Below are 16,839 nucleotides of genomic sequence, written 5' to 3'. Positions count from 1 at the left end.
CTAAATCTAATTGGCTAAAAATATCAAAGTCTACATTTAATCTATAATGTTACATATATTTTTTTATGACTTGAGATCTAATATTTTTAATTAAATAAATTTATAAAAAATTTATATATTTTCAATTTAAAAAAAATCTGATAAAAAAGACAGAGACTATATAGACTAGGTTGTACATGCATGTTAATTGACATTGATCTATTCCTAATTCTAATTATAGTAAATAGCTTAAGAGTATTTAAGTGAGATGATAAAGAAAATCTTATACAGTTAATTAGAGTTTTTGAATTTGTAAACTTTCTTGTATTAAAAATATATAAATACTGTTTCGAAATGTAAATAAAAACATAATGTAAACAGAAAATCTGAAGAAAAAAAATGATATCTTGATATTCCAGATATGTTTAAAAAAATTAAAGTGAAATTTAAATTATATTTAAATAAATTGGGAAATTTGTATCGTTTATTTTGTGTTGTGGTCTGAGGATTAATTAGAAGGATATAAAGTATTTTGTTTCCAAAAATAGATGCACAAGCTCATTAGAAAAATAGGCCAGTTTATTTTTCAGTCCACATGGGTCAGTTTCATTTTAATTTCGGGCTAAGCCCATTTCAGTAAAAAAATCAAAAGGCCCGTTTAAAACTTCATATATAATCTAAAATGGTGAGCCACAAAAAATCCTGAACCCTAATTTTCACACAGGGGAAGAACAGAGAGAAGAAGGCGAAGATGACAACCAGATTCAAGAAGAACAGGAAGAAGAGAGGTCATGTCAGTGCCGGTCACGGTCGTATCGGAAAGCACCGAAAGCATCCCGGAGGTCGCGGTAACGCTGGAGGCATGCACCACCACCGGATCCTCTTCGACAAGTACCATCCAGGTTATTTCGGTAAGGTTGGTATGCGATACTTTCACAAGCTTCGTAACAAATTCTATTCCCCAATTGTGAACATAGACAGGCTCGCTTCTTTGATTCCTCAAGAGGTTAAGGACAAAGCTCTTAAGGAAAAGAAAGCTCCTGTTATTGATGTTACTCAGCATGGCTACTTTAAGCTTTTGGGGAAAGGAGTTTTGCCTCAGAATCAGCCTTTTGTGGTCAAGACGAAGCTTATTTCTAAGATTGCTGAGAAGAAGATTAAGGAGGCTGGTGGAGCTGTTATTCTTACGGCTTAGTTTTTTACTTATTGCTTTCGATTTGGAACAAATTAGGGTTTTTTTGCCCTTTTGGTTTTTGTTGTTGCTTTAGACTTTTTGATATGATATTGATATTGAGATCTATGTTATATTTTTGGAATTTAAGTTTGTTGTCTTAATTTACCAGCGTTAAAATTTTATGGGTAACTGATAATGATTTTGCTATTGCCGTGTGACTTTTGGACCGATCAATTTCATTTTGGGAATTGTTATGTCATTAGTGTTTTTCAATATAATGATTGTGAAATTGAATCTTAGGTTATAGAAATGAACTTCAATGAAATTTTGCACCTTTATATTGTTTTCATGCTCTGCAAAACAACCTCCTTAGTTTTGTTTTCCTTAGTTTTGTTTTTCTGGTTTATTGTATCTCTGTTATTTTGACCTGGTTCCAACCGCATACTTAGTCGAGGCAATAAGTTTGTGTTGAATACTTCAAGATATCGTTTTTGTGTTCACTATCCCGTTTGTATTGGTATTTATTTGTAAATATTTTAAGTTTTGTTCGCATTAAATTATGGTGATTAGGAATATCTTATATTATGAAAAAATAATTTGGTAATATTATCATGGTAGCAAAATTCAGATAAAAACACGTATTCTTTTTAAAATCTTATGCACCAATTAACTATTTCTATATGTAGGGGCTGTTTGATTGCCTTTTCAAAAATTGTTTTCTCTACTCTAAAACTTAAAAATTAGAAAATTGGTTTGATTTATATTTTTTAAAAATTATTTTCCAAAACTGTTTTAAATTTTCCTGTTTTCAAAACAGAAAAATCAATACGGTGTTTTGCTTTCCAATTCCAACATTTGATCTATTATTATAATTTAAACATCAACCATTTTCATTAATGGCATTATTGTAAATAATGGAATTAATTAACTACAATAATGTCACTTGAAAGTTTCATTTAATTTTTAAACATTTATCAATTACAACATTACAACATTTTTTTGGCTTTAATAATAATTACTCTATTTTTAACTAAATATAAAGCACCATTTAAAAAACTAAATATAAATACCATCTAACTTATTATATTAAACTATTAAAATATACTATTCCTAATATTGACACATTATTCATTTATAAATATTCAATTCATTCTTGAGATTTTTTTTTTAATTAATACATTAATAACTCTATATTATACATTAATAATTTTATATTTTACTATAAAAAAAATGGTGGATTATGCAGTGAAAGTGTGTCAACAATCACTTCCCTTGATAAGTAATTTTTTAAATTCATTTCAAAAGTATTGATACCAAGTCTTATAATACTAATTTATGATTAATGTAATATTATATAAATGATTATTTTTAGATATAAATTCCATAAATTTAAATCTTAATTAACTAATCAATGAATGAAATTAAATCTAATTATTGTAATTTGACTATTAATTGGTTAATCAAAGTATTTAATTACAAAAAAAAATATACTTTAGATTCTTTTTTAAGTGTCATTTTTTTTATACTTTTTATCTATACTAAGAAAACTAATCATTATTGTTACTTTTTAAACAATAACTCTTTTTTTATCTATAATATCCTTAATTATTTACTACATGCATTTTACTTTTTCTCTCTATGTATAACAATTACCTAGAGTTAATTTTGACAAAAGTGCGGTTAAAACTACCTTAAATTTTGCAAGTGACAATTAAAAATAAACCTAGATTTTAAGAAAATTACATTTAAAAAAGAACGGAGGGAGAAGTAGTTTTGAGATCTCATTAAAAAAAATTAGCTTAAGGATCTATATCAGTGATTCAAACAGACACTAATTTCTATAATATTAATCCAATAATATTAATTGAAAGTAAAATCGATGGATAAGAAAAATAAAAATGATTTTCTTTGATGATTGGATTGCTCCATCGTTTCAAATCTTTTTTAAATTTGTATCTTTTGATTCAATATTTTATTATTTTATTCATTTTAATTCGAATAAATTAATATCAAGACAATTTAATTCAATAAATTTTCTATATAAAAAAAAACATGTAAAATGAGATGAGTCAATCGGAAGTGTACATATCACTCAAAATGTGCAACAAAAATTACACATCTACATTTTTTTTACTAGAAATGATATTTATGGTAAGAATATAAAGATAATTAATATAAAATAGAGTAAATTTGATATTAATATGATTATTTGAATATCCACCCCACATATATTAAAAAAACATTCTAAAAATATATCATAAATTTTACATTTAAATTTAATATGAAAAATATTATACTATAAATATTTCGAACTATATCTAGATTAAAATAAAATATATTGAAAAATCATTATAAAATTAAAATACAAATAATATAAATTTCATTTTTAAAATATATTTTAAAAATACATCTATCAAACAAATTTTTTCATTTTCTCATCTCTAAAACAGTTTTCAAAAATAAGATTGTCATATAGGTTTAATTTTATTTTGTTCTTTAAAACAATATTTTAAAATTGATTTCAAAAATAGTTTTTAAAAAATAAAAACAAAAAGCCATTCAAACAAGCCCGTATTCTCCGGCACCTCTTCCGAAGATGAAGATGTCAGACAACACCACACATTTGGATGAAGGCGACGGGTCCACCTCGGTTAGGGAAAGAATTCTTCTCCTAAATTTTCTCCACAACTTGAAACTCAAGTACGTCAAGTTAACAAATCCCGTGCCCGTCTGCTGTTTTTTTTATGAGATTTCTATTGTACGTCATATTAAAAATAATATCATTATATTTTAAAAATGGTAAACAAAGATATTCAAAGATATATTGGAGCATGCAAAGTACTATTGATATTGTGTAATAATGACGTTCTTTAAGAGGAATGCCGAATTTTCTTTTTCATTGCAATTATTTTCTATAGTAAACAAAAAATGTAAGACTCTCAAATTAGAATTTTTTAGAGAAAAAGATAGTAAAATTAATAGTAAGTAATGTAATATAGTTTTTTTTTACCTTATAAAGATTCAAATCAACTCTTCATACATCATTTTGTTAATGCTCTCTTGAGATTTAAAAACTACAAATAAATGAAGAAATGTCATATCATCAAATAATACATTCAAAATATATCTCAACTAATCAATGTGGGATCAAAAAAATCTAATTTGAGTCCGTTGCCATTTTCAAGTCTCCTTATTGCGCTACACCGAATTTTTGTTTTTACTCCAGTGCCCGTATGTCCGCTTTTTTTATTGCGCTTATGTGTGTATGTCTTTTATGATGTTTTTCACATATGTCATGTTAAAAAGAATATTACTTGGACACATTTCCATTACCGATACGCAATTACTTATCATGAGTATCAAAGAATTTGTCACTATTTATTATCTCTCTTTTATTTCTTTCTGCTTAAAAAATTTCTTGCATTAATATGTTTTAGTTTTTGTTTCTTTTCAATTTTTATGTTTTTTTATGTATAAATTAATTTTGAATATTTATGAATTCATTTATTTTGAATATTATTTTTTTTTTATTTATTGTTTTTTAAAATTTAGGTTACTCTCAACTACACCACTCATATATGAGATGGAAGGAGGGAGGGAGAGAGGGATAGGAAGAGGTAGGGAGGGAGAGAGAGAGGGAGAGGGAAAAGGAGATAGAGAGAGGGGGAAGAGGAGAGAGAGTGAGAGAGAGTTAATGTTTATGTTTATGTTTATTTGTTTAGTAAATTGAGAGATACAATTTTTAATTATTTAATCTATATATTTTTATAGGCTGAATAATGCATTTTTATTGACAACTTAAAAAATAACATATCTATTTTAATTTTCAAACATTGAAATAATACTACATATTATAAATAAAATTTAATATATAGTTGAATAGATATCACATGTTTGATCATATAAATAATGTATATTAAAATATATTTTTTTCAAAAAGACATTGTTAATATTTTTACACATTTGCGCAATAAAAAATATAAGAATGTCACTTTATGTTTAATTATTTATTAAACACATTTTGTCTTATTTTATCTAAATCTTTTTATGATTTTCAACTATCTATAAAATTATATAAAGACAAAAATTAATTTTGGTGTAACGTATTTTCTTTTTTTCATAATATATGGTATTCCTAATCACCAAATTATTCCACTCACAACTGGTTGAACAAAGTCACGTCAAAATGCGATTTTCTCAATTCAAACAAAATTTAATGCGCGAATACAAACAAAACTTAATATGTATCTGAATAAATACCAATATAATTCATCATATAAATAGTTTATATTAAAATCAAACATATAAAAAAAGAAGCTATTAATATTTTCACGCGTTAGCGCAGTAAAAAAAGCGGACAAACGGGCACTCCCGTGCCCGTCTGCCCGCTTTTTTTAATGCGCACATATAAATATTTGTTTTTCTTTTTATGAGGTTTCTATTGTAGGTCGCATTAAAAATAATATTATTACATTTTGAAATGGTAAATAAAGACATTCAAAATTATATCGAAGTCTGCAAAGTAATATTGATAATGTGTAATCAATGATGTTCTTTAAGAGGATTGCCGAACATGAAATCTCTATTCAAATCAATTCTTCGTACATCCTTTTATCAATGCGCTCTTGAGATTTAAAAAACTACAAATACACGACGAAATACCATATTATAAAAAAAATACATTCAGAACATTTGACTCGTTTGAATATAATATGGTTTATTGCGACACAAATAATACATGGAGAATGGAGATACTTTGTTTTAGTCTAGATTTGGTAGAACAACAATTATGACTTGTTTATGAATTACCTGAATTTCTGGTAAATAAGAAAAACGATGGACTTAGTAAATATATATGATTTTATTTACATAAACCACAAATAGCAGTTAAATTCATGCATTCAAAAATAATCTAGAGTAAATATATTCTTAAATGAATTAAATAAAAACCTCTCCATCCTTTGAGATATTATTTCTCTTTTCACCATTTTTCAAAGTTGTGTTTTATCTGTTATCATTGTGAAGCTCCAACCGATAGAGTAAATTTTCAAATATTTGACCTTTTTCAATGAGGATGCTAAAAATGTTACTGAAAGAGTGATGAAAGTGCAATAATTTTTTTATACGTATTACGGAAAAGACAAATACACCTTATTGTCGAGTTTGCCGATGGATGGAATACTTTGTTCATCCTTCCATGTGTTCCATTTATCTTCAAAGTCTGTTATCTAAAATTTATTGCATAAGAATAGTGAGAATAACTATTGTAACACCCTTCTAAAATACCCAAATATTTAATTAAAAACCACAAAATAAAATCAGAGTAGATATGCAATTAAGGGTGTCACACTTGACACTTCACACCATTCACCAAAATATCCTGTCATGCTCATTTATTTAATCAAAATAAAACATTTGCATAATTCGCAGCGGATAAAGTCTAACAACAATGCAAAACATGTAACACATTACATGTAAACTTGTTCAACAATCATCAATGAAAACAAGTGAAACATCCCGTCCCGATGTTACATCTACCAGAGCATGACCCACTAAGGAACTACACTAGACTCCAAGGACTAGCTTCTACTCAATCACTGCTCGTTACCTGAAACATAGTTGTAAGGGTGAGTTCCTCAATCGATATAATAAGCATTATAAAATATCATGTAATGCTAAGTAAATTAACACATTTCATCACCCTAATCATATCACACATTCAACAACGGTAACATCAACTCATAATCATCATCATACTCAACTCAACACAAAACACACGTATAATATTGGAATACATCCATTCATATTATACGCCATACATACATTATGCAATGAGACTCCATGCATGCGGTACCGACTATTCGTGAACATATAGTTCAACCTCACCGATCAAATCCAGATACGGCTACCAAGCTCACTAGTCCCACTCATTTGAGACCTAGTGACTCACTCACTAATTCCTCACCATGGGAATTAGCTACCACCCCAAGGGCTATGATATGCACGCTAAATCACCTAGCATGCAAACATCAACAACAATCTACAATAACTCACTCACTAATTCCTCACCATGGGAATTAGCTACCACCATAAAGGCCATAATATACATGCTAAATCACCTAGCATGCAAACATCAACAACAATTCAAAATAGACATATTCTCACACTCTAAGCCATAAACAGTCCATTCACAATTGCATACATAACAGATACATTCACAGTATTATGCATACCATCATACATCATCAGCATGTTATCACAAAATCATATCATGTCATGCCAATTAATAATCACAGTATTAGCACACTCTACTAATACCTACACTACTCAAAACGACGGGAAACGATCCCTACTATATCATACATCAGCTAAAATTACATTACTCAGCTGAACAACCAAAAACTGCACAACAACAGCACAGAAAAATCACAATTCTGCCCATACGCGTATTGCCTAGTCCCATACGCGTATGGCCCATTTCTCAGCCAATCCCATACGCGTATTGCCTGCTTCATACGCGTATGCTACGCGTACCACTTCCTCATACGCGTACCAACAGAGACAAAACCACGTTCAAAACATCATCTTCCTCATCCATACGCGTATTGCCTAGTGCCATACGCGTACCAGACCATCTCATACGCGTATTGCCTAGTGCCATACGAGTATGACCAGAAACCAGAATTCCAGATCTGCTATGGTTTTCTCTGCTACGAGATTCTCAGATCCAACCTTCTATAGTCCAATTTTTACACAACATTCATTCATATTGTCTAACCCAGATCATACACATTCAATCTCACAATTTCTAACCTTATTACCTCTAATTCCTACGAATTTCCTCAATCATACTCATATCTCATTCATCCAAAATTTCACAATTTCAACATTCATCATCTAATTAGAGTCAAATCAATGGTTTATCACTACCCATTACATGTTAACCCATAATACCCATTAAACGACGATAAACCCCCCTTACCTGAGTTAATCCGGCAATCCTTTAGCTTCGAGCTCTTCCTCTCTTCAACCCTTGTTCTCTGGCTCTTTGCCCTTTTTCCACTTTAGAGTCGTTTCTCTGTTTTCACGTGAAAACCTCTTTTTGCTAAATGAGACTCTTTTTACTGATTCCAACATTATATTCCAATAATAATAATTCCAATAATAATAATCCAATTATTTAATTAAATTAATAAATATATTATTAACTTATTTTAAATAATTATCTTATTTTTATCGGGGTGTTACAACTATCACCCCATTTATATCTAACATAAAAGCATAAAATAAATGATTAAGTATAATTTACTTTCATGTCGAAGCAAGTTTCAACATTCTTTCATCTCAACTCCTTACATAATTGAAAGATTTCACTGTGTTCTAGTTTGGCTGTATATTAAAGCAAAAGAAAATTATATTTAGTTATTATATATCTATGATATAAATAATACAATATAAGCTTGGTATGTCGTGTAGCCAAAATGGGAATCAACGTGTGAGCAATTTTTTCAATGTACTTAATAAATACATGCGGGTGCGATAAAAGAATTTGTTTGTAGACTACATTTTTTGTGTAGTCACCATCTTCTCCTTTCAATTTTCCTTCCCTGGTTAAAACTCTTGTTGTAGTCTGTGAAACACCCCTGGATAAAGCCACATATAACTGTCCATGACTAAAAACATGTCGTGGAAGATATATTCCAACATTTGGAATGATTTGTCCTTGTGATTTATTTATTGTAATTTCAAAACTTAGTCGCACAGGAAACTGATTTCTACTAAGGACAAAAGACAGTCCATCACTTGCAGATGTTTTTATTTTAATTCTAGGCAAAAAAGCATGTTTTCCTGCGTTGCTTCCTGTCAAGATTTCCACATCCAACATATTCATAAATAAACCACGACATAATAACCGGATCCCATTACACAATCCATGTCTAGGATCTAGATTTCGTAACAACATCAAAGGTGCACCCTTTTTTATCTTTAGAATATGTGGTGGCAAACTACCTTGTGCAATTGAGTTTAAGAATTCTTGCTGGTATAAATTATGATTATCTCCTTCAACCTCGTCAAATGATAACAAATTATGTTCTTCTCCTGGAAACTGATTGATAATCATATCATTCAATTTCTGGACATCATCATTTGTTGGTGTCAAAATAGCTCTTTGTACCATATATGGGGCATCCCAACCATGCAATTCTAAATTAGGAAAAATATGTTGGATAAGTACTTGTATGGAATGTTCACCTTCCCATGGGATTGCAATATGTAAAGGTAACCTCACCATGTCATCTGGTTTGGTAGGTTCAACACCATCACCAATGCGAATAAGAAATTCTGCAAACTCTTGATCATGCAATGATCGTATATTTTGACGCAAACACAAAATCTTGGTATGATTCCATAAATGAGACTGAACAATACACACTGAAATCATTTGTGCCTTAGTAACTTTTCTTACAAGAGGAAGAACTTGACGAAAATCTCCCCCCATGATCAGAACTTTTCCACCAAATGGAGCATTGTTGCTACAAATGTCTTGTAATGATCGATCTAAGGCTTCCAAACAATTTTTGTTTGTCATTGGTGCTTCATCCTAAATTATTGCGACAACAACTCTAATGAGATTTGCAAGATCCTTTTGCTTTTGAATACCACAAATGGAACTCGGTTGAATATCAATAGGTATCTTAAATCGAAAGTGTGCAGTCCTACCACCGGGTAACAATGTTGCAACTATACCAGATGATGCAATTGCTAAGACAATTTCTCCTCTACTTCTTAAATTTGCCATTAATGTTCTATAAAGGAATGTTTTACCTGTTCCTCCTGGACCATCAACAAAAAATACCCCACTGTGTTTTTGAACAATTACATTCATAATGGTGTTGAATGCAATCATTTGATCATTATTTAACTTAGCAACAAATTCAATATCTTCATTGGGGATATCGATCACTAGCTCCTCTTGTATGATACTTAAAACTGTACCTCTGTCTATTGTATTAGGGGGTAAAGATGGGAGATCATAATCTCTGACATTTTATTAGTTTTGATTTAAAAACTTCTTACTTTTGGGTTTTGTTCGTATTTTTCCCCTTTTCCCTTGGAAACAATAAAAGTGCGGTGACGACTCTTGTTATTTGATGGGTAGCTTATCCATGGCTTGATGATCATGAATTTACCGCTACACTATTACACAACAGTGAGACAACAATTTTGTAAGTAGAATGAATAAATAAACCAACTTAATTTGTAATTAGGAAAAAAAATCATATCAAATATACTTATAAATTTTCCTTTTATGTATATTTTAAACTGTTTTCATTTCTTTGGCATTAAAATATATTAGCTTATATACAAAATGATAAAAGATTATCATTGAAAATGATAAAGAGAGAAACTGAATAGAAAAAGAAAAATCTACAAATTCTAAATAGAAAAGTGAAATGCAGATGCAGTTTTTTTTATAAATTTGAATAGAAACATGAATGAAGAAAAAAACAATGTAACAACTCTAGAAAATAATTTTTGTAATTTATAATTTGAATATAATTATTTAAAATTAAATATTTATGTGTATTCAAAAAAATTATTTTTTTATTGTTACATCTTAGTTACCATCACCACCATAAAATTGTGTTATTTTTTCCTTCCTTTTACCCCAGTCAAAAGATTAAAAAACATTAAAATAGAAATGAGAAAGAGAAAAAAGAACATGTAGAAGTAAATCAACCAATAAAAAAACTATAATAAATATATAAGAGTATTTCTAATATTTCAAAAAGAAATCAACAAACAACAATATGAATGTGTACTGCGACAATTTGTTCTATTATTGGTTAACTATTAAGAATGATTAAAAATGTGTCAATAAAAAATGATAATTATCATAGGAACTTACTTAATAGAAATGAGAAATATGCTAGAGAAATGAAACTGACATTTCATAACCTCTTTTCTTCCACTGTCACACAAAACATCATTTTTGGAGAAAAATGAAGATCGAGAAGAAACAATAGTTGCAATGTTAATAAGGGTCATTTTATCACACAACTTGAAAGTGTAAATCAAAGATGGTAGTTATTGAAGGAAGTTACATGATAAAATGAAAAATATGAGATTTATAAAAATGTTGGTTTTTCATTCTTATAAAAAAGATACGGTTAATATTATGTGGAAGTTACTTCCCACTCTAAAGGGGGAGTTACATTATATTTGTCATGAAAACAAATATAAAGGTAAATACAAATATAACTCCTGAAAACAAATATAATAGTAAATACAAATTGAAAGTTAGTTATTTTGATATAATCATACAATAATTTTTGCTCTTCTAAACATTTTCCATGACCTATTCTTACTGCAAGTTTTTTTGAAAGCAATTAAGATAATAAAAAAAAAACAAATAAAGATGTGAAATGACAACAGTTTTTTAAATGTCTATACAGTTGATAAGAAATAAAAGTCTTATTTTATGGAAATATCACTTATATAAAAAAACTAACTTATTGATATATTATAAGGAAAAAAAATAGATTTTAAACAATAAAAAATATAAATATATTAACTACAAAGGCTGAAAAGAGTGAAAAAATAAAGCTTAAAAAATTATAATGTAAAATAAATGAAAAGAAACTGAAAGTGAAGTTATCATAAAAGTGGTTAAGAAAACGTTTACAAATGGTAAATTTAGAAATGTTTGATTTGTAAAAATTTATCATCAAGTATCCCATCCAAAATAGTATTAAAACTCCTGTCATAAAACAAAACAAAAACGATGAAACATAAGTTTGAATTAACCATCTATTAACATGTAGTTTAATTGACATTATCTGTAAAAAAAAAAAACTTTTCATGTAAAATATCATTATTGGATAGTAATTTGTAATGGACTTACGATATAGTTATTTTTTATGTTTATACTTTTAAAATTACAAAGGCAATTAGACGCTAAATTTATTATAGATTTTACTCAAAAAAAGCACTCAAATTCATTATATGATAGTAGCCATCTTGAATATTAAAATTAAAACTCCACAATATTATCGAAACCGAGTTCTTCAAAAACAATGAAAATATATGTGATTTTGTGAGATATTTTGAGAATGAAAAGAGATTGAATAAAAAAAATTAAAGAACACGGAAAAGAGAAAAAATGAGAATAATATGATATTTGATTTGGAATAAAGGAGAAGTGTGTATCCACTCTCGATTTAAGACATTAAGGGAATGTTACTTAACTATGACAAAGAAGAAAAGAAATGAAGAAAAGATGAATTTGAGAAAATGATTTGGTTATGGAAGAGAGATATATAGTAAAAGAAGAAGGAGACAAAGGTGGGTTGGTATGGTTAGGAATTTTTCTCCTAACTTTAGTAAGGAGAGAGAAAAAAATGTTTTTATTTTTGAAATATATAATTTCCTTCTATTTATATAAAGAGTTTAATTGAAATACACTGACATTGTAAAAGGATTTTACACCGTCAGTTAATCATAGACGTCGAATATTAAAAGAAATTTGACTTTTATTTTAAAAATCTATAAAGTAATACAAACGGATGATGATGATGAATCGACGGTGTAAAACTTTTTACACTGACAGTGTATAGTAATTAATCTCTTATATAAATATATGTTTCCTTTGTGCAATTGTGTTTTGAAATCATTATTCTCTCTTTGATCCATTCTAAACCTGTATTTTTTTATCTTCTTATTACATATGCCGTTATCATATATAGTGGTGTTGGAAGAAGTTATTTAGTATATTTGATGTGTTGGAAGAAGTTATTTGGTGTCTTCATGGAGGTTACATCTATAACAATATATAAAGAGAATACTTTGTTTTGGTGTAACCTATTTTTCTACCATTTTTACCCTTATTTTATTGTGTAATTTACCTAATAACTTCCAATAAAACCACTATTATTAACTTCCACGTAACTTTCTACTAATAACTTCCACGTAACTTCCTACTAATAACTTCCACATGCTGTACTTTTTAAAAATTATATTTAAATAAAAAATATCACTTATATTTTCAATGATGTGCATTAAAAAAGCGGACAGACGGGTACGCGAGTGCCCGTTTGGACGCTAGTATTTAATAAATGAGTTTCTTTTTGTATTTTTTTTAAATTTAATAATTGATAGTAATTATAACAATTGATAAAGGATAAAATTAAAAGAAAAAAATGTCATACCATTTTCATCTATCCCCTTTATTTATAGGTATAAATAAAATTTCAATCTATATATGTGGTCGTATATTCTCATCATATTTCTTTTGGAATGATGTGAAACATTCAGAGGTAGTATTGGTAGTGAAAAACCTTGATGTGAAAGCATTCAAAGGTGTGACCGGTAGTAAAAAGCATTGAGGGCAGTTTTGGATCAGTGAAATGAGATGAAATGTAATGGAAAATAATGAGATTTTATTGTTTGGATTTATGAATAATTGATTAAGGGGGAATGAAATATGAAGAAATTCATTTCATTTGATTTAATATTATTTTTTTATTCAATGTAATTTGGAGTGCAATAAAATGTCTAAACACTGAAGTAAGATTTAAATTCTATTTTATTCCATTAAATATAAAGTGTCTAAATAATGTTTGGATTTGAATGAAATACGAAGTAATTCATTCCATTTGATTTAATATATTTTTTTTATTAAATTTAATTTGGAGTGCAATAAAATGTCTAAACACTAAAATAAGATTTAAATTCGTAAGATTTAAATTCTATTTTATTCCGTTACATATGAAGTGTCTAAACAATGTATAATATTTGTATTCCATTTTGTTCCTTTACATATAAAATGTCTAAACAATGAAAATTTACATTCCATTTTATTCCATTACATTTCTGCTTTGAGCTTTTTCTATTTCATCGTGTTTGTTTAGTTAGCCAACATTGTTGCTCTGAAAATCACATGAGCTCTACTTTGGTTATTGTAAACCCCCTAAATATCATGTTTTGTACGGCTTACACTCAACCAGATAAAGCTACCAAGAGCCTAGGACCATCCATTTTTTTACAAGCTAGGACCACCATGTGTCGGCAAAATAATTGATCAGATCTATACACCATGTGCCGGCAAAATAATTGATCAGATCTATTATTTTTGATTTTTTTTTTAAAAATGATTATTTAAAAAAAATCTTCTTCAAAGGGGGTTGAACTTCCTAAGAGTCACTCTTAAAAAACATCCTTTAAATAATTTAGAAGTACACGTTTGGACGCATTTAATAACACCATTTTCTATTCTATCAAAGAATAGTATGAAACATTACTTTTGAAAGCATATCAGACAAACCATTTGTTAGAAATTTTCACATCCCTCTGCACTGTCTTTCCATAGTAGTGTTAATAATCTAAACATTTTCATTAAATTTCATCATTTTCTATCTTCTCCTTTTCACTTTCTACTAGATATTTCACTTTCTACTAGATAGACCATTTGTTTAAAATGCATTTGAATTAAGGAAATATAGTACTATCTTTGATCTTAGTTATAAGAGAAAATTTACTTTTTAGATTTATTGAATAATCAATATATCCGAACAGTCTAATGAATCATATATATTGATTATTCAATAAATTTAAAAAAATCAATTCTCTTATAAATAGGACTTGAGAGAGTAATTTGTTGAGTGTTATCATCTAATAGCAAAATTTTGTGGGTTTCAAAGTTTTTGAAATCTAATTTCCTCGATCATAAGAGATGCTATAATTGAAGTATTGAGTCTAGTTTTCGGCCTGATCCGCTTCATTTCCCCCGTATTTTCTCTCTTTTAAGTAAGTTTTTCGCCTATAAATAAAGGCCTTCCCATCTCATTTTCTTCACTTCAGATTTCCATATTATGAAATCTTTCTCCTCACTCTCGTCTATGCTACATCTTAAAATTTATTTTCTGTTTTCGAGTGGCTTCTCCGCGCCATCTACGCCTGGTATAAAAATCAAATACTCAGAGTGATATTTATACCATATTTGTCTGATCATAGTGTCATTAGAGGGTGTAATTCTAGACTGTTACCTACCGTGTAAGTAGTAATCGATATCGATAATATAAAACTGAGTTGATTTATCTTGACGAGCTCGTGGCGGTGTAAATGCTTTGCACAAATTTGAGCAATGTCGCAAAATGTATTAAAGAGAGCGACTTAGTGCGTGACCCGACCCAATAATTTCTTCAGTGCCAATTTTTCAAAAATCATAAAACAACAATTCTAAGACGTTTCAGACTGCCACGACTACACAAGAAATTAATGGTACCTATGTGGCTTTTTTTTGTCTCTGACAAACCATTTAAGTTTGAGGGGATTCATTTCAAACGTTGACAACAAAATATGCATTATTTTCTTAACCCTAAAAAGACTGTCAATGTTCTAACTAAGGACATTCATGTTGCTCCTTGTGGATTCAGATGGATCTTGTAGTTCTGGTGAAATTGAATCTACTGCACATATTAAAGCGAGCAATTTACATCTCAAGAAAGAAATCTCCCTATGGAAAGTGAATGTTTATCTATTCAAAAATCACATTTTGAACGGTCTTACTTACGATCTTTATGATTATTACTATAACTGCAAGACTGCAAAACATGTTTAAGAGACTATAATAAAGAAGTATGATACTTAAGAAGATGGAGCAAAGAAGTATGTTGTTAGTCGTTATCTCAAGTATCAGATGGTAGATGAAAGGTGTGTGAAATCTCAGTGTTAGAACTTCAAAAGATAGCTCACGAGATCATCACTGAAGGTATGACCCTAGATGAAAAATTTATAATTGATTGTATTATTGACAAACTGGAAAGATTTTAAAACTTGTTTAACCACAAAATAAACTAATTTTTAATTGAGAGTTATGATTACTCGTGTTCGAATTGAAGAAGAATCTCAGAGACAAGACTATAAAGATGAAGTCCATGTTGTTTCTAACAACAACAAAAATTCAATGCGGTTCTGAAGCCATCTAGCAAACCACTTAAGAACCAAAACCACAATGTTGCGAGAGAAATTAGTAATGGAAACCCTTCTAGGCCCTAAATTTCTCCAATTTCTAGGTACCACCCACCACCTCAAAGAAATGATGCTCATATTCTCACTTGTTTTAATTATGTAAAATTGGGTCATATAGCTAAGAGATGTAAGAGCAAGCCTAAATTTGTTGCTGGCTTTAGTGCACATGTTAACTCGATTGATAAGTAGTTCATTGATATGATCACTAAAATCAACATGGTTGGTGGATGTGATGGTTGGTGGATAGACATTGACGCCTCTCGTCATGTCTGTTATAATTGTGCTATGTTCAAAACATACACGAATGCTGAAGAAAAGATAGTGTTATTGTGAGATGCTCACACCACTAATGTTTTTAAAATTGAAGATGTTTAGCTAAATTTCACTTCCGGAAGACTTTAATCTTAAAGGATGCCATGCATGTTCTTGAGATTAGGAAGAATCTTGTTTCTGCATTTTTTCCAAATAAGGCAAGGTTTATCCACTCTACAGGGGAATATTTGTACACTATCTCTAAGAATTGTATTTTTTTTTGGAAATGATATGCTATTGATGGCATGTTTAAGTTGAATGTTGAATTGAACAAAATCTCTCCTTCTATTTCATCCTTATGTGATTTTAATGTTTGGCATGCTAAACTTTGTCATGTTAATAGG

The 16,839-nt window shown here is 28.9% G+C and overlaps 2 protein-coding genes across 2 annotated transcripts; one reads left to right on the top strand and one right to left on the bottom strand.

Moving 5' to 3' along the window:
• The first annotated feature begins 561 nt into the window (after positions 1–561).
• LOC127083692 (60S ribosomal protein L27a-3) lies at positions 562–1,300 on the top strand. The gene has a single exon (XM_051024022.1). It carries the CDS (start codon positions 731–733, stop codon positions 1,172–1,174), a length of 444 nt encoding a protein of 147 aa, XP_050879979.1. The 5' UTR covers positions 562–730; the 3' UTR covers positions 1,175–1,300.
• Positions 1,301–8,523: 7,223 nt separating this feature from the next.
• On the bottom strand, positions 8,524–11,400 carry LOC127080093 (uncharacterized). The gene is made up of 3 exons (XM_051020422.1): positions 11,064–11,400; positions 8,605–10,351; positions 8,524–8,542 (listed from the first exon to the last, which is right to left on the bottom strand). Exons 2-3 carry the CDS (start codon positions 9,741–9,743, stop codon positions 8,524–8,526), a joined length of 1,158 nt encoding a protein of 385 aa, XP_050876379.1. The 5' UTR covers positions 9,744–10,351; positions 11,064–11,400.
• Positions 11,401–16,839: the final 5,439 nt, after the last annotated feature.

Source organism: Lathyrus oleraceus, chromosome 5 (assembly GCF_024323335.1).
Source record: "Lathyrus oleraceus cultivar Zhongwan6 chromosome 5, CAAS_Psat_ZW6_1.0, whole genome shotgun sequence".
NCBI lineage: Eukaryota > Viridiplantae > Streptophyta > Magnoliopsida > Fabales > Fabaceae > Lathyrus > Lathyrus oleraceus.
This window is presented reverse-complemented; position numbering and strand designations above follow the sequence as displayed.

Bases quoted from the DNA above. Each gene is read 5' to 3' on its own strand.
- LOC127083692 (XM_051024022.1), top strand. From the start codon at position 731: ATGACAACCAGATTCAAGAAGAACAGGAAGAAGAGAGGTCATGTCAGT.
- LOC127080093 (XM_051020422.1), bottom strand. From the start codon at position 9,743: ATGACAAACAAAAATTGTTTGGAAGCCTTAGATCGATCATTACAAGAC.